A 19,453-nucleotide genomic window follows, 5' to 3' on the forward strand; every position below is an offset into this window, starting at 1 on the left:
TATAACAATAATACTTGCATGTTAGTTTTTTATCAGAATGCCTCAGAACCTTACATTGGTGATAGGAGAGGAAAAATTGAGTCATGAAGCCTATTTCTGACTGCTAAAAAGGACAGATTGAGGGTAATTTTCAAACCTTGAGAAGTAACATCTATATGAAGATCATATCCCGAGTTTCATCTGCCCTTCTTGTAATCCTCAACTACAGTTCGGGTCCATGTAATTCAGGAATGGTCTCAGGCTTGTATTATACCCAAATCACACCTAAATAACACACACTTGAGGTTTGATAATTAGCCCAGGCCAAAGCCAAGGGAGGTTTTAAGTGCACTAATATTTAAATAGTGTATACATTCCCAGGGCAGTGTTGAATTCCATGCCTTGGCTCCATTTTATTTATTAATATTAACATAGCCAGAAGGGCTGCGTGACTTGCTGCAAGGTCGAGTAGCAAATGTGTTTTCAGAAGGGAAAAGGAACGTGAATCTCTTCAAACCCAGAATTATGCTTTAGGCATTTCAACGTGCTGTTTACTTATCTGCTTTCACTTGCTTCAGATAAGATAGGAGTGCCTTCTTCCACATTTTCTGTACTGTATTCCACCGTGTTTTTCAGCTTCTTAATGGAGCTAACAGCAAAGACTAAGTCAAGCTCTTTGGGGTGTGGTGAAAGAATAAGAAGCAACTGAAAAGAGTTGCAGCCAGGAGAAGTTCAAATAAGTAAAAGGCAACAATTCAACAGTATGCAACAGTAAAAGTAAAAGGCAACAATTCACAGGGAGCAACAGTAGCAGCTGTCACAGCTGGTGTGTGGCTGAGCAATTAATTCAGTTATAAATAAGAAACCCAGCCAGGTTCTATAAACTGGCCCCTGGGTTGACACCCAGGGACTTCAACCAATCACCAATGGACTATGATCAAATTACTCCATGAACTTCCTAAGCTGCAAACATCTCACTGGTCAGGAAACTGGGAGGTGTTAAGAGCAGACCAAAGAATATTATAGACTGGGATGTTTCAAACCTGCCATATAAAGCTGGGCTCAACCAATAAAGGTCTCGCTATTGCCACAGGGACCTTGGGGGTGCGTGTCTGTCTGTCCTGACCCACCCCTCCATGTTACAAGCAGCAAAGTTGGAATAGGTCGTACAGAAAGGCTGGGAAATGTCCACTTTTAACGACATTCAGAACTCAACTGGACAACCCCTGCTTGGTGGAAGAGATGACATCTAGAAGTTCCTTCCAACCATAATTGTTCTGTGACTCTGTTTAGAAATTTCCTTTGAGTTTTCCTCTCTGTAAATAAGATGAAGTGCAGCTTTCTCAGCATACTTCATGTGATTTTATCAGATGAAATTATGCAATAACCGTGCCTTGTGTCTTGTCTCTTTCTGACTTATATCCTAGGTCTTTTGAATGAGATGTACTCTTCTGTAGCCTGGAGTTTGTTTGGTTAGTTTTTTGCTTGGTGTTTTTCTTGAGTACTGATTTTTAGGGAAGGGAATGAAACAGGGCATTTTTGTTTCAGTAAATCATTGAAGTTAAAGAGCAGTAATTGTATCGGTTCCACAAAGTCTTTCTTTTCATGGCTGAAACATGAGCTCAGCTCTGAAAGTAGAATCGTTTCACCTCTGATCGTCCCCCAGTGAAACTGGTAGATAGTTTGCAATTGATTTAATTGGAAGTTGAGTCCTTTACTTTGCTTCCTGTACCTTGAACTTATTCCTTTCTTTGATTAAAGAAACAAGTTATAACTTGATATGCCCTATGTAGATTTGATAGCGTTGTTCTTTGAATTAGTCCTGAAAAGGTACCTGACATACAAGTTAAGATACTTAGGCTTTTATATTTTGTATTGACTAAGTCACCTATAGTCTTTAAAAAACTTTCCAAGAACTGTTTGTATTTAAATGCCTAACGTGCTTTTAACTAGCATGGTATAGAACTTTAGAAAAATGTGTAAGTTGTTTTGTTGTTATTTTTAAGCTGGTTTGAATGATGGGGAACAGGCAGCACATCTCAATCTTCGTTCTGCAGTGTGCAGTCTGGGCACTCCTATACAGCTGCATCCTCATTTCCCAGAAATGTTTGTTAACAGTCCTAGGAGCTGTCCCCTGCAGAGCAGATCCCCCACTCTGAGAAGCATTCCACCCAGGGCAGTGTTTAAGCTGCCATCCTGTGTGCTGTGGTAAATGAACTATGGCCATATTTACCTCAAATGGGAAAATGATAATGATAACCATGAGCAGGGAGTAGGTTTGAAGCTAAAGGGTGGTAATGTACTTTAGCAGAACTTGGCCAAAGGATCAGGATTCCTGCATCACAGGCAATGTGCATTAGTGATGGTGTTATGCTGAAAAGCTGTGCAGCCACTGAACTTGTGATAGTGTTGCAGTAGCTTCAAGGAGTAAACATCGAAGGTTTTCTGTTCTTATAATTTGGCCAAAATTAACTTCCCTTATATTAACAAAAATAATTACTACCTCTTTACTGCTTAACCAGAAGGATTATTTATTTACATAGTGATAAATGGTAGGAGGAAAAGATTTAAGATCTCTTCTTCCGTTAAAATATTTATCAGCAGTGCCATGACTCCACTTATTAACAGTTCATAAATTTAACATCACTTGAGTTGTTGAAGTGTTCATGATGGAAGATGTGTTCATCTGTCTGCTCTTAACAACGCTTAGATTTTTCTTTGCAAATAATTTGGAAGAAAACATTTGTGACTGGTAATCCTTATTTAAAATGACATTTCTTTTGGAGCAGTGTATGCAATGAAGAGAGTGGCACAGTTCAGAATTCCTTGGTAGAGGCAGTGTCATGGTTTAACTCCAACTAAGTACCACCCATCTGCTTCCTCCTCCCTCAGCCTCCGTGGGGTGGGGAGGAGAATCATACAAAGCTAAGAGCTCTGGGTTGAGATAAGTACAGTTTAATAATTGAAATAAAGTAAAATTTTATAATAGTAATAACAAGAATGAGACTTAACAAAAAGAGAGTGGGGAGTAAAACCGAGTTAAAGCAAGTGATGCACAATACAATTGCCCAGCCCATCCCTGAGCAGCAGTTGACCCCTGCCAGACAGCTCCTCCCAGTTTATACACTGGCCATGACATTCTATGGTATGAAATTTCCCTTTGGCTAGTCTGTGTCAACTGTCCTGTCCCAGCTTCTTCTGAAGCATCTCACTGAGAACGTATGGAAAACTGTAAAGTCCTTGACTGAGGGTAAGCACTACTCAGCAGCACCCACTCCATTAGTGTGTTATTGACATTGTTGTCATCCTGAATCCAAAACACTGCCCTGTACCAGCAGCAGAGAACAAAACAGCTGCATCCTGGCTGAAACCAGGACAGTCAGTCAAAGAAAACTATAGTGTTCACTGTGGTGAAATACAGTTTTAGGAGCAGAGGATGATGGCTATGGTATTTCTGGGAGAGGAGAGGAGAGCTCATCTGGAATTGTTTACCTGTAAAATAAGGCTAAAAACTGGGAAAGCAGAGTATGCTATTTCAGGACTTGTCCTTGGCATAGCCATTCAGGGAAATGCGTGCCCAGCTCTGGATCCGTGCTTCAAGAAGAATGTTTAAAACTGTGGGCTTTTATTAGGGGTGGTTAAAAGATTGGAAAATGCAGTTTACAGGGAAAGACTTGAAAGTGCTTAATTTATTTTGTTCATTAGCAAGAAAGTTCATGGGGTAATTTGATCATAGTCCATCAATACCCTCATAGAGAACAGGAAACGGGTCAGAGAGAATCCTTCTGTCTAGCAGGCCTGTATAAAAAGAAGATCAAATGGCTGAAAATTGAACCTCTATAAATTTTGATGGGTAAAGAGGCACATTGTTTAACTGCCCTCATAATTATTTATGAGAACATTGATGTTGTGGTATGTTCTTCACACTGGACACTGTAAAATAAAACTGGAGTTTTTCTACAACATGTTTTCAAGTTTTGGTACAGCTATTGAATCTGCAGCAATAATTAATTCGGGGAAGGCTGTAGTTATACAGGAATAAGGCTGGATCCTCACTGTCATCCTTCTGGCCTTAAAAGCTGTGTCTTTCTGTCATTGTCATGCTGAGAAAGGATTGTGCAGAAAAGCCCAAGGGAAGTTTAGAGGTTATATATTCGTTATAGTCTGGCACATATGGAAGAAGATGTTGGCATGGTTGATTGTATTGAGCTCCCCAGGGTGTCTAAATTATATTAGCTTTCTTCATACAAATTAAGTTATTGGAGTAAAGACAAATTTTGTAATTGTGTGGCCTTAGTGCTACTTGCACTAGGCTTTCTTACTTATGTTGCCTAATGTGTAGATCTGTTTCACATTTGGGCATTGGAAAGAAAATGCCCAGCTGTACTTGCAATAACATTATACGTATTTTTTTTTAATTTTAATGTTTATGTATGTCATTAAGACCATCTTTTAGATGGAAGTTATTTTCATGGTGTTTCTCCTAGTTTTTTTCTCCTTTCTCCCCTGCTTCTCCCAAACACTAAAATTTTTAATCTTTAAAAGGAGAATATATTTCTTAAAGCAGAAATTGTGTAGTGTTCGTATTGGTAGCTAACATCTATATGGTCTCTTGGATTAATTAATGTGTATTAATTAAGAGGAAATTCATAAAATTCCAGAAAATCAGAAGAGTTTGTGTTGTTCTTCTGTTGACTGTTTCTGAGAATGCCTTCCTCAGCTTGCATTTACTTCAGACTAGGATGAGTACTCTCCAGGTATAGGATGCTGCCCAGTTATTACTAGTTATTAATAGTAACAAGGTATTACCAAAAATAACTAGTCTGCATTAGTCTTCTTCCATCTTTGAAAGCCACATGTGGACTGCAGGCAGTTGTGCTCCTTACTGTTTTCATAGCTGCAGGAGGCCGGTGGGCTCTGTGGCTAATTCCTTCCGTATTTTGGGTCTTTTGGGTCTGAAAAACTTGGCATGAAATTATATCCTGTTTTTTCACTCTGCAGAGATGTGTGAGCATACTGACACAGCCCCCTGCAAGGAGTGTCAGTACCCAGTGGGAAGGGAGGTCCTTGCAGGTGGACTTCTTGCAGCAAATACCATTTATCTGTCCCCTTTCACACCACTGATAGGATGACAGTAGTTCTGCTATAAATACCACTTCCCTGGTGTAGGTGGTGACTCAGTACATGCTGCATTTTAAAGCAAATTGTTCTGACTCAATCATCATACTTTGCCTTTCTGTATAACTTACGTAAGCATCTTAAAGTTCTTAGAACTTTAATTTCATTAAAATATTCCTGAGGTAAGAAGTATAGCTGTTGCACAGAAAAATAACTCAGCCAGACTGAGTTAGCATTTCAGTTCTCTTTATGTATTTCTTGTCTTTCTGTGGAGCTGGGAATTGCTTCATGTAAGGCACAAAACCCTGCTTTACGCTGCACTCTCCAGTGCTTTTAGCTACCATGCGTGACGTGCAGGAGTCAAAGCACACAACATTTTGTTAAGCTCAGTAGTTACTCTGGCAATTTAACTGTTTGGTTCAGAAAATGCATGTGGTTTCTGCCATGTATACAATATGATTTTAATAGTTTGGGTGGCCTGCTTTTGCAAAAACGTGAAGAAAGTAAGCGCTGTTGTTAGTGGATTATGTTATAAGAATTGAAAGATGTGCCACTTAAATCCCTTCTCTCCTGCAGTGTTCTCCTCCCTGAGCCTCGGCCTTCTTCCTGAACGCTCAGCTACTCTGATGGTCTACGATGATGTAGTCCAGATAGTCTCAGGATTTCAAGGTATGCTGGCTTTGGGAGGTCAGAACTGAAATCTGAGGGACACTAAGGAAAAAGTCTGAGAGCCCAGTGCTTTCTGAACTCTGTCCTGTGAGTGAGACTGGTATTCGGTGGGGAGTTCGGAGTTCCCTGAGGAATGCTTCTCTGTGGGATTGTTTTACAATTAATAGCTGAATTCATCCCTGACTGCTGGGACTAGGGAATTCAAGTTACATGGTAATAAATGAGTTTGGACTTTATAGTGCCATTTGAGAGCTAGAGATTAAATTTCTTTCACTATCTGTGGGATGTTTTTTCATCTAGCCTCATTTAACTATCCTTGAAGGAGACATTTTCTGGTGTTTTAATGTCTAAGATTTTTCTCTGGTTTTATTTTTTTTTTTTTCTTTCTTCCTATTGTGAATGACTTAGATGTTTAGGGCATTGAAAAACTGAAAATTGCTTGTATCTGCATTGTTGTATACCCTGTATAAACTTGCTTTTCCTGTGAACCCCCTGTCAGACTGCCTGCAAACCCAAGTCCTACTCATTGAAACCCACTGTATTAGAAAAATAAAGTTTAAATAACCTTTTTGTTAGGCCAAACACAGATGTTAAAATAACTGTAGTATCAGTTAGAGGAACAGTGTTTTCTGAACTGCACAGTGAAGAATAAAATGTTCATTTGACTTAGGGGTCTGACATAAATTAGTCCAACTAATGTGCTGGCTGAGGTACATCTGTTAATAAAAGAACAGGGGATTTTAAAGATACTTTGAACAAGAACATGGGCATATCCTTCCTGTGGGCACTCATTGTGCATAAATGGTGTCTTACTCACAATAAGTCTTATGCTTGCCATCATTTTAAACTCTACTGTGTAGTTAATAAACAAAGAAATAGTTCTCTCAATAGTATTCCAAGATAACCTTGTTTTATCTGAGAGAATATAATACAGTTATGCCTTCCTGACATATTTTTTAGTTAGAAGCCATCCAGACACAATAGGCTTTTCATTAGTGATAGCACTAGATATGGCTGGAGCTGGAAATGCATTAAACAAATTAGGCAGCTGATGGAATGCTCAGAAGGAGCTGGAGAAAGAGCTGCTGTACATATATTCTGCAGTTTGAGAGCTGGACATTGTCTAATGGGGTAAATTAGATGGATGGTGAACTGAGCTAAAACACAAGGGATTCTATTAGGCAAGACATGAAACATTGTTTACCAACAGTATTCCATCATCATGCTGTATTAAATACTCTTATTCTTATGCAAATGTGCTAATATTATGCAATTAACTGAAAAAGAACAGTATTTTCATGTTCACAGCTTCCTTCAAAAAAACAGGGGATGCTAAAGGACTAGAGGGACATTTAACAGCTGAGTGAGACTCATAAATATTTTCGACATGATCTTCTTTCCTTCAGTGACTTGATCCAATGTGTTAACAATATATGTGAATTAGAATCATTTAACTGCTTCTTCTGGGATAGCAGAAAAAAGCATAAAGGAAGAAAGAGGTACCTGGAGTATGCTAAGGACTGGGATTTGAACTTGCAGTCTTGCCCAGTAAAATCTATTTTATGGGTCCAGTCCTCAGTTCTTTTCTTGGGACTTCTCTTGTGATGAAGCCTAAAAGAAAGACAGCCTAGACATTGTTCCAGTATTTGAATGGAGCCTCTCTAGTCTCCATCCAAAATCCTTGTGACCTAGTTTTTCTCTGTTATTTCTCTAATTTACTTCCCAGTAACCTCACACTGTTTCAAAAGAGCTGATCAGGAGTTACCTTAGTGCAAAACTGAGAGCAAACCAGAACTCATTAAACCAGGAACAGAGTGGGAACGCTGGTGTTTGAAGCAGCAGTCAAAGGGAAAGAAAGGCCTGTCTTGGTACACTAAGTTACCAATTGCTTTTGAATAATTAATCAAGCAAGCCATGTATTATGCAGTTGAGAAGTTTGTCTGAGTTGATGCAGGATGGCATTACAATCCACTGTCAGTAATTGTGAGGGATGGGGCTTGCCAGCCCCTGGGTCACTGAAGTTCTTTAATGGCAGCACAGTGATGGGCTGAATTTCAGTGTGTAGTGAATGGAGGCTGTGTGGGGACCCTGTCTGTCTCTGACCCAAGAGCAACCAGAGCATGAACTGGTGAGACTTCAGATGTTACTTCACATAGATTAAACCTCAAATGCTGGTGTGGTGCCAGATGTCACATACGCAGGGTGACAAGAGGTGCCTTACAGGGACTCCTTGAGGTTACTTCCTCGGGAGTGTACTGGCAAACTGAAGTTTAAATCTACAATTTAAATCTGGCTGGTGTGTTGACAAGAGAATGTTTAAAGAAGGTGAGATCAGTGCTCAATAGTCTTTACCTCATGGCTCACATCATGTGGGAAGAGCTCACATGCACATTTTACACTTGAATGTGCTTGGGTTTTATAAGTAAAAACTGGATTTTATAAGTAAAAAATAGGCATCTTCAGTAATAGAAGCCAGTGATAAGTGACGACTTGTTGAAAAATACTCTTAAGAGTCTGGTCAGCACAAGTTTCTACCATTTCCAGTTCCCTTAATAAATCTGTACCCAGACATATGCCCCAAAATCCACTATGGCCTCCGATAAAGGAGAACATTGGATTATCTTCCAGCAAGGTGTTGACAGAAGGTGAAAGCCTTGGTAGCTGCTTCCCTCATAAGCCTTTCTCTGCAAGCTCTCAGTCTTCTGCCCCTTTGGAGTCTCTTGCCAGGTGTGGGAGACCCAGCTGAGGAACTGAGGGGAGAGTCAGGGTGAGTGCCAGGTTTTTGGTGAATAATCAGTGTGGAGGAATTTGTTTTTCTAGGGTGTGAATTACCTACTCTGCACTGATTTATTAAATGCACTGTCACAGAGGAGGCTGTTTCTTCACCCTCAAAGCTTATAGCTGAGGTCATTGTTGTGCAGGTTTTCTGCCATAAAGAAGGCCATAAGAAGGCTTTTCTGCCATAAGAAGGCTTTGTACTGCTTGTAGGACTGAAGGAACCGGGGTTGGCTTTCTGAGCCCTCCTTTTCTAGTTAAAATTTGGCAGCTCATGGATCCCTCAGTGCTAAAATCCATCTTTTTTTTTAATAGAAAACCCATAAACTACTCTGTTGCAGACTCAACAATAGTTACTTAGTTTCTAATTTTTGCTTAGTTTGTATCTTTGGAAATAAAACATCAGCTCTTGGCACCTGGGATAATGCATCTTAACCAGAGATTTTACGTTGAACTACTGATGATAATCCTAAGGCCAGTTTCTTTGTTGTGGGGTTTTCTTCCCTGTTTTTTACTGTGGGTGTGTATACCCATGGGCTTTAGGAGTCCACTCAGCAGTGCAGTCAGAGGGTTCCAAAGTGCCTGAGCACATCAGTCCCCGAGGAACAGCAAACTGCTACTTGCAGAGCACACAGGAGATAAATCCTGACTAAGTTTGTTGCAGTCAGTTTTGTTAATCTTTTACATAGTTTTTCCATTTATGCTTAGAAATCAGACAAGGAAGGTTTTTTCCCATTTCACACAGGTGTTGTTTAATGACTATTTTAAACACTTAAGGATACTTACTGCCAATCTTGAGAGCCTGCTGTAAACACTAAAAGGTTCCAGAAATTAAAAAATAAAAGCAATTTCATAGCTTTTTCTTGCAGAATTACCAGAGAAGTGACAGCTAAACAACGATCAGCTCTTTGGAGGTGCTTACTCCTGTACGTTTTTCCTAGCCAATACAACATTTTGTCTGTGGAGTTTTGTTTTCTCACAGCTAGAGTTCTTGCTGGAAAATTATGCAAGAAAGATTCCAGTCTCTAGGTTAATGACACTGGCAGTTACAAAGCTTAGGAGGAAGTCAAGCTCATTATTCTTTCTCACAGTGAAGCTACATGTAACCTAAAAGTGCTGCCAGAGACTAATGGGGGAAAAGATGCAAAATTGTTCTGAGTTGACATCTTTGAATCACATAGTCCAATGTGAATTAAGAAGAAAACTGCTTGCCTCTTGATTTTGTGCTGTGTGGGAAGTGTTCTGTGTGTATTCAAAATGAACTCTGGAGAATACAATAGCTTTTGATTTAAAAATTAATTTGCATGTTATGCACACAAACTTGCAGATGGAGTCTTGCTGTGTGTTGCTAAACAGTATTAATGGTGAGTATCCTTTGAAAAAGACTATTGACTTTATAAGCTGGGATTTGAATGAGACATGAAATGCCATAGTACATGAAACAGTCTTAAATCATATTGCAGCAAAGACCCTTCAATTAACACCTAGGGAGCTTGAAAGAAATGCTAACACTGTACAAAGCAGAGAAAAAGAGAGGAATGTTACAGGCCAAGTAATCTGGTTCGATTTAGATGTGTTCTTTGCATATGGGAAAATATGGAAAATCTTTTCAGCCAAGGTTTGTCAAGTGAATCTTTTCCTTCAGTGATTTCAATAGTCACCAGTCTCAGTTCCAGAGTTAGTTTTCATGGCCAAAGCTTTACAGAAGTTAAATAACTTAATTGAGAGTACAGGTAGAACTGTCTCTTAGAAAATAATTTTGAAAAGTATAAACTGCATTTATTTTGCTATTTCAGGGAAAACAAAATTTGAACAAATATGGTGAACTGGATGCTTTCCTAAGCTTTTGCATACCCTACCTCTGAACTTTGTTTTAGTTTCAATTATACTAATTAAAAAAGGCATGCAATGGAAGTGGAGGAGAAACAACATAGCCAGAAAAGCTTCTGATAGTAGGTGCCTCCACAATTTTGCTCTGGAATTCCTGTGGAGAAATAATGGCAACTGCAAAATAAATGTAAAAATACTGTTTTTCCATCTTTCATAATAGCCTTCTGATGTCTCTGTCCTTCTCAAGCTACTGCAATTTATAATGATAAAAAAAGGTAAAATTGCTTCCATGAATATGAACACCTAAATATTCTGCCCACCTCGGATATAAAGTCACTTTTAATATTTTTAGGTGCACGGACTCAGCCACAAGTTCACTTTCAGAGAAGATCTGTGAAATTGCCAGAGAACACTAGCTACAGTGATTTGACAGCCTATCTGACTGCTGCCAGTTCACCCTGGGAAGTGGACAGTTTCCCTTATTTGCAGGGATTAGATGGAAATGGAACAGGTAACCCACTACTTTGGTTTTGCTCTGATTTCATATTGGTCCAGGGCTTGACTTTTGATCCTGTCCTTGCTTCCATTCCCTATTCCAGCAAACATTCTTTCAAATTTGGGTGACATGACATTTTCAACTGCCCTACCAATATGCTGTTCCAGGGAGCAAGAGGGCAAGGTCTCCTATCCCTTAAATGGGGCCACTGAATAGCAGAGATTAAAACCCCTTGGCCTTGGGAGATCAGACAAGTTGGTCACACTTTTAGTTCAGAGCTGAGTGTCCAAATGCACTGCATGTGCACATAAAAGATGGAAATTAATGTGAAGGAACAAGAGAGAATTTAACCTGAAGATGCAGTAAAATTCTCAATCTTTTTTTCTAAAAATAAATAAAATATCAAGAATTTAATACTGTGTTGTTTCAATGGCTTTGTGGATACTTTTGAATGTAGCCAAAATGTGCAAATTTGTCTAGCACCAAAGACAAAACAATGAATATTCATAGTAGAAACACAATCACTGTTAAATTCAAAGTTGTAATACATTTTTATGACTGCAACTGCCTGCTAGTCTTTTTCCACGTTTCATTCAGTCTTGAGTGAAATAATTGGTGTTTCATAGGAAAAAGAATAGCAGAATACAGAGCAGAAGCCTTCAAATTCTTAAAAGGCTGGTGTGAAAAGGAGAGTAATTTGTTTTCTGTGCCTGTAATGGGTTAGAAAGATATCAGTGGCCATGCAGTGTAGCAAGAGAGATTCAGACTAGTGATTAGGAAAATTTTGCTATGGTGAGGATAGTGTTAGCTGTAGAATGACTTGTTTGATGGTGTTGGACAGAGTTAGACAGTGACCTGTGAGGATGGCAGAGGCATAGCTGAGCCTGCTTTGAAGCAGCCTGAATATCCCCTTGAGGTGTCTGCCTGCTGTTTCTCAGGATGCATTTACTTGTGATGTGTTGATCTAAGTGACTTTGAATGCTAGGTCATGTGTGTAAACGGTAGCTTGCTAGCTTCTCCCTTCTTCCCTTTGAACAAATCTGCACATCTCCTTTTCTATTGCAAGAAATGTGTCTGCAACCTTACTCCAGTCCTTCTGTCTGCTCCAGTGGGTACATCTTATCCTATCTCATTCTACCTCCCTGTCATTTTCCTATTCCCATCTTCAACCTTCACTTTTCTCTGACTTTTCATACTCAGACATGATCAAAACCTCTTTATCTTTTTTTAAATTAAGAAATGCATTTGATCTCCCTCATTTGCCTACTTCCTCATCTCCTTTTTTTTATCTGTAAACCAACTGAACAAACTGCTGGCAATGTGTGTGGGATTCCTCTTTCCTAAATCTTTCCCAAGTACTCAGCAACCCAGCTTCCCATTCTTGCATTTATTTAGTGATCACAGGTCTTGCCAAGGCTTCAGATGATCCCATCTCATGGGAACTGCACAACCAGGGTATTGTCTTTCTCCTGTTTTACCTCCTAGCCCCCCATAAAGCAAATTAATGCAGCCTTAGGTTTTTTAGTCTTCTGTATTCTTGCGTGACAGAAACTTTTCTGCTTGAACACAGGGACCCTGGATTTGACTTTTAGTTTTCAGGTAAAACTGTGTTGTAAAAGACCAAAATGACTGGCAAAGAAATGGTGTTCAAGAGACTGAGAAGAGCTTTGTTTTCTGAATACTGTGGTATTCAGTGTGGTGTAACACAGACTGCAAATGCAATGTATTTTATTGTGCAGTATAGTAGAAATGAAATGTCCTCTGTCTCTAGCAGAAGCCTCTCCTGATGTGGAAACATGTAACTTTAAAATCCTGAAGTTGGATTGACATCTGCAAGTGACTTGGTGAAGACTTGGCCTGGAAAACTTTTGAAAGCATAAAAAATGAGCTTAACACCTGCTGGAGATTTTTAATGTTTTTGTTCTCAAGAGAAAAAGGATATTTACAAATTTTAGAATTCTAAAAGAACTTAGCATTGATTTGCATGGGAAATTTTGGAATTCTGCAGAACACTGTCTCTTCCCTCTGTCCCTCCTCTCCCTCCCCACAATTACCTCTCTGTTTTTCCACACTTTATTTACATGTCTGTAGCGTTTTATTGAGGTCGCTCCATTTAGACCCCTCAGAATTTGTCCAGAGTGGCTTTTATAGTAGTTTCAGCTAAAACCTACTCTCTCTGAGTTCAGCATTTTTCATAAAATCCCAGCTGGGTATTGAATTAGTAATACAGAGCTGTGAAAATCCATTGCATGAATCAGCATGTTGTAAACATAAAAATTTGGAGACTTTCACTGCAAGTAGTGACAAGCCTGTATAGTGTTAGCTTATTGTTCATATTAATCACCTGTTAAAAAGCAGGAGATTGGGTTAACCCAGCTAAACAAAACTTTCCATCATCTGCCTCAATGGACCCAGCTGGCTGATAACCATTACTCCTCTTCCTTTTTGTGGCTGCTTGTTTCTTTATAAAGAGTCATGTCTGAGCTGACCGTGAATTTTATCTGATTATTTTTAAAGCTCTTTACAGGTCACCAGATGTCAAAAATGACAAGAAATAAATGAAAGCTGACATTTATCGAAGTCCATTCCCATTTAATCTGTGTGTGTGCTTATCAGTTTTATAGCATGTGAGAGTTTCATAGGCATTGGTTTTAATTTGCCTTCACAACAAAAAAGAGAAACATTTTATCTTTTTAATGAGCATTAATATACTGTACAAGGTGTCAAACTGGAAAATTATTTATTCTTGCTAGAGGTCAGTGGATTTCAGAAATTTCTTCATCTTCTGATATAAATTGTTCAGTCCAGTGCTCAGCAAAGCATTAATGCATCTTAATTAAAAATTGTGTTTCACCATCTGAATGCTTTTTCTGGGACTGAAAAGTAATTTTTACAGATATATGCTATATCAAGATAGTAATAAAAGAAAAATTCAAAACTTTCAATATCTAAAAAGATGCAAAATGCAAAACATTATTTAATCCTTTATATGAATCTAAAATCTGAAGTTATACCGGTTTTGGTTTGGAATTTGTATACACAAGAATGTCATCAGGACACAGTACTTGGCAAGAGGAATTTCTCTGATACCAGCCTGAGAACATTAGTGGCCTAAGTCCTGGGGTCAGGCATCAACTGACAGAAGTTATAGGTGCATGGCAGAGGCAGTGTAGTGAATGATCAGGAATAAAGAAACAACTTTTCCCTCACCAGTTCCTTCCTCTGTCTTGCTGTTTTATATTCTAAAGTCTTAAGGGGACAATATTGTTTATCATTGGAGCCTATATTTACAGATGCATGGGTAGGCTGGCAACCTTCCCCTACAGCCTAGCTGAATTTTCAAAGCTTACTTGTCTGTTTTTAATCTGCTAGCTCTGTGTCGCTCCTACATGGCTACCTTCAGAGTACCTGAAGTCCCTAAATACCTCAAAGTATTTCTCAATACTTTAAACCCTCTGTAAGGTCAGCATCTGCCCCTCTGTTCACAGTCAGTGAAGACAGCATGTGTGTCCCTTGCACATCAGCTGTGTCACAGTGACACCCACCTGAAAATCTGGGCAAAGTGTGCATCAGACTAGGTGCTTTCATAAATGAACCACATGCAACATTACTTCTGGTTATTTTCCTTTTCTTCTGTTTGGCAGTCTTGCAAAATCCAAGGAATTTAAAATTCAACAAAGTTTTGTCACGTTTTTTCCCCTTTGCTTTACCACTTCCCACCCATTTCCAGGTGATGTCTTTATTTGGTGAGCTGTTACTCAGAGACATCAAATTTAATAAAAGCCATTCCTTGATATTTAACCAGTTATGAGAAATCATAAACATCTCAATGCTTTCCCACCATTCCCACAAATGTACTCATCCTGTTGGCCACTGTTGCTGGGCTACCTGAGGATACCCAAAGGCCACGAGGTGTGCCACCACAGCTGGGTGTGACTATGTCCTCACAGCAGTGTGCAGCCAAGCTTACAGTGGGGGCAGTGCCCCATCCCTGCCAGCCAGGCATCCCTCTTCCTTCTCCCTGATTCACCCCGTGGCAGGAAGAGCAGCTGCAGAGCCCCAGAGCCAGCACGACAGAGGCATCAGGGATGGTGCTCTTAGCCTGGCCCCTGCAAGGGGCTCAAGCCCCTTGCAAAACTGGATGCTCCATCTCCTCCAGTTTGAACTTGCTATTGCTTTGAGCTGCAGATCTTGGTTTTAAAATTCAAGAGGATTTTTTTTCACCTGTGTATATATATCTGTGATATTTATCCCTGTCATTGATTCATTTGGTTAAATCATTGAAGGGTTATAATGCTATTTATAATGTTATAAAGTTTCTAAAACAGAAGTATGTTGTCATGAAGTAACATTCATTGGCATCCAGTTTAAACATAAAGAGTATATGCTAATAATCCATTTAGCATGGTTCTTTTCAGTGAAAGGCCAAAGGAAATCCAACCTGGCATTCTTAAACATGTGACTGGTCATTTGTGGGGTGCCACTGGTTATTTTGGTGTTTGTTAGTTAACAATATGGGCATTTGAGGTTATAATAAAGACTTGTAATTTTTTTTTTTTTTTTTTTTTTTGGTCATGAAACTGTGTTGCTTGTACAGGTTTATTTAAGACGAATTAACATGAAAAAATACATGCAGGAGATTTTTACACTGTAGTTTTTTTGTCTTGGTGTTTTTCCAAAATTAGGTGAAAAATAGATCCATACATCTTCCTTCAGTTTTGTGGCTTGGGTTTGGTCTTTTTGGCAGGGGGAGGGTTGTTGGTTGGCTGGCTGGTTGGTTGGTTTAAAGTTCTTTTACAAGGCAGGGAGGAAATTGCTGCTTCCATCCCTTGAGAATGAGGTTGATGCAGTACCACGGTGTGGAACCACACAGGTGTCCCTTAAATTCTGTACCTTCTGTAGTCACAGTGTTCATTCACTCTCTCGTTAGGAAACAGCACCAGGTATGACCTCACCCCTGTCACTGCCGTCAGCGTCCACCTCCTCAGCAGCGATGGCACCCCCGTCCCCGTCAACGGCCCCATCTATGTAACAGTGCCTCTGCCAGCAAACAGCAACTTGAAACACAATGCACACGTTCCAGCGTGGAGGTTTGACCAAAAATTTGGTAGGTAACGTCTCATTGTGGCTCCCTAGATGGCTTTTGTTTTCTATCCAATAGAAGAGACAATTGAGTTTTACTGATCAAGTAATATATGGTATAAATGCAAATATACTTAGCGTTGTGTGCCAATTTTAACCAAAAGTTTTTGTAAATGTACCATTTTTCAATTAATAAATATTTTATTTAAAAAATTGGGAGAACTGCATTTCATCCACAGACTGAGAAGCAGAGAGATGTATTCACTACAGCATTGAATTGGAAGTGTGTAGAAATGGAAACTTGCCTTATCTTTGCCAGCAGCCAGATGTCTGACCTTGGGTCCCCCTCTTGGCTCAGGCTCTGTTTCCTGCCTGCCAGATAGGAAATATAGTACTGACTTCATTTGTAAATCACTTTGAGATTTTCTAATAATGTCAGGAAAATACATGTAAATTATTTAAATGATTTTTTAAAAAGAAAAACTAATGAAATATTTTGAAAGGACAGAATGACTAATTAATAAAATCTGTACAATGCACTCAAATTTTTGGATTGCAGAATAGTGTTTGCCATTGTGAACAGGAATTTTCCCAGAAATACATGTTTTAGGCTCTTCTTAAAATTTATTTTCTTTATTTTTTTGCTAGCTGGTACACTGTGCTGGCCTTCTTTACAGCTTCAGATTTTAAAGGGCAAAGGAGTGCCTAAGTCTTGTCTTGGTGATCCCCCTTCAGTTATTGTACTGTGCCTTCTGAAGTATGTACCAGATGGTTGCTAAGAAAAAGGAGAATGGAAGGTGGGAAGGGTAGATGCTGAGACAAAAAGGAGACAGAAATATGGGTCTGTATAGACAATCAGGGGGGGTTTGTCCTGCAAGCAAATGTTTTGAGCCATCTGATGATCACACCTAGAAGTAGAGGAACAGGCATGAAAGCAGCATGTTGGAGTAAGGGAGGAAGAGAGAGGTGAAGGGGGAAATAATGGTTTTGTTTATTACCTTCCTCTCTTTGTTGAGAAAAAGGATGTATTTTCAAACAGCATGCCTATGAGTCTTCTGTCAGAAGTTGCCTGTATTAGAGGGTGAAGCAGTATGATTTAGTGAAGAGTAAATTTGAATATGATATAATGTAGAATAGTAGAAAAAGAGTGCAATGAATGGATTTGGCCTTTTTCCCTTAACTGTGGAAATGACACTTCTCTTGAGCTGACCTGGCAATAAATTTCACTACATTTTTCCAGAAATTGAATAATTCTTATGGAAACTATTTTGTTTTCCCTTGTTAAAACCAAAGCAGGGAAGATGAAGTTTACTTTCCCCATAAGAAGCAGTCCTTCCCCAGTCCTTCCTGTCAGCTGTGCTAGAGCTGCAGCCTGCCTCACTGCTAGTTACTCATTGCAAGTAAATGGTTCTGATTTTGATTATGTAGCTTTCTCATTTATGGCCAAATTTCCATGCCCCTACAGTGAGGCCACAAAAGCTCTCTCTTATTATGGAGTAGGGTTTTTAATTTTGTGTATAAAGGGCTAGTTACCCTATTGTGTGCAGCATATATATTAGGATAAAGCAATATAGGTAGTTAATTAATGATGCAGGCTTGAGGCTTCCAATCTTGAGACAAGTCCAGCCTTGCTTGATTCATGACAAACTACTGGAGCACTTGTGTTATTGGGAGGAGAAGGCATGAGGACTGCTAAACAAAAAGCATCTTTGTCAGGCCACTTAGCTTCACAAAGCTGTGGAGAGCAAGGTATTGAAAATTATATGCTCAGGCTCCAGCTCACACTTCAGCTGAAGTAAGCATCTTTCTGTGCAACCAAAGATGTTGAACAAAGATGCATTTTAAGCCCTGGCTGCGGCATGCCAGTTCTATTAGAATTTTGGCCACATCCCAACCAATTTAGGAGTAGCTTAATTTAATAAGTAGAGCAGCCACACTATCTTGTGCAAGCTACTTTAACACCCTAAGCTCTGTCAAACTAGCCATATGTAGCATGAACATGGTGGTATCCTGTCATTCCACATCCCTGTTGTGCTTGGACTGTGAAGGGAGATGGATGGATAATGACTGGGATAGCCCCATACTGGAGAAATCCTTAGTTGGCAGATAAGGATTGTTGTAGCCCATTTGCACTGACAGATCTGTGCCTTGTCAGGACAAGACCTCTAGCTTTATTATTCTGATTTTGTCTTTCAGTTCATGGCTGCTTTTTTCAGTGCTGGTTATGTTTTGGTCTCTCCTTAATAGATTTCCAGTGGCTTAAATTTTCATGCTTTTATCTGAACAGCGAGTAAATGCCACAGACAGAAAACTGTGACTATCTTACCAGGCACTGACAGCACTTCTCTCTCATGGATTAGCAGCACAGTGGACACTTGTTCGTGCAAGCCATTGCTTTTGTTTAGGGTCCATGTGGTTGTCATCATTACTGCATGGAATACAATTTCTGCTCTAAAAAGCAGAAGTACTTCTCACTTTTAGAGGACATGGAGAAGTGACAGAAATACTACAGAGATATTTTAATTCTTAGTATCTCATACGTTTTGCTGAGCTCATGATGAACTAATATGAACCCAGAGGCATCTGACTGGAAGTGCAGAGATTTTCGTAGTTTCCACAAAAATGAGGCATATTTGCATCTTATGGCAGCCAAAAATAACTAATGGCTTTTTAGGATGTTTACCATAAACAATCTGTATTTTCATGACCATGCTTTCTATCCTTGGGAGAGAAGCAGGAGAAGCAGCATAGTCTGCTTAAGGCTGAGAGTGGCTCCACTGACACTGATGAAACAAGCAGCCAGAAAAAACAGGCTGACATCAAAACAAGACAATCTGCTGCATCTATTTCATACTGTTCCAAATGAGATTTTTCATTAGGAAACAAACCTACTGCCTCGTGTGCACAGCAAGCAAATTAAAGCAATAATACCATTTTGAATAGTTAATAAAATGAAGATCAGCTGTCAGTGCCCTGGAGGTGTTTTAAGGGTAAGCGAATGAGGTGTTTTAAGGGTAAGCGAATACAACGTAACCTTGCTCTTGTGTTGTCCACCACCCTTTCCTGCAGCATTTCTGAGTGTTGGCAATAACAAACACAGATGTATTGATGTTACAGACATATTACATGCTGAAATGCAACTTAATCCCTCCATGCTGTGGACATGCCCACATCTTGTGTTTCACACTTCTGTGGGACAGTGGTTTTATTTCACGGTATGCACTTAAAAGGTTTGGACATAGAGACGGGGATTCTCATTTCTAAAATCAGGAGTGCTCAGTGGGGTTTTCTGGGGTTTGGGTTTTGGTTTTTTTTCCCAACAAGTGCTGTGTTGGATTTCCCAAAATCTGAGGGGGCTGAAAAAATATTTTTTCCTTATCTGTAAACAGATGGTTGGGATCATGATTTGTTCTGTGTGTATTTGCCTTGATGTCAGTAGGATTTACAGCAGTATAATTAATCTCTCTATTCTTGGACACCAAATTTCTGTTCAAAACTTCTTTC

At 39.4% G+C, this 19,453-nt stretch overlaps 1 protein-coding gene across 2 annotated transcripts in view; it reads left to right on the forward strand.

Annotated features, from left to right (window-relative positions):
- The window catches only part of FAM171A1 (family with sequence similarity 171 member A1), an 87,742-nt gene that overhangs the window by 51,013 nt on the left and 17,276 nt on the right, over window positions 1-19,453 (forward strand). For both annotated transcript variants that reach the window (XM_059842589.1, XM_059842580.1), the window contains 3 exons: window positions 5,674-5,766; window positions 10,724-10,882; window positions 15,798-15,974. In XM_059842589.1, coding sequence (XP_059698572.1) covers window positions 5,674-5,766; window positions 10,724-10,882; window positions 15,798-15,974 — 429 coding nt within the window. The remainder of the gene's footprint in view (window positions 1-5,673; window positions 5,767-10,723; window positions 10,883-15,797; window positions 15,975-19,453) is intronic.

Source organism: Haemorhous mexicanus, chromosome 1, assembly GCF_027477595.1.
Source record: "Haemorhous mexicanus isolate bHaeMex1 chromosome 1, bHaeMex1.pri, whole genome shotgun sequence".
Classification (NCBI taxonomy): domain Eukaryota; kingdom Metazoa; phylum Chordata; class Aves; order Passeriformes; family Fringillidae; genus Haemorhous; species Haemorhous mexicanus.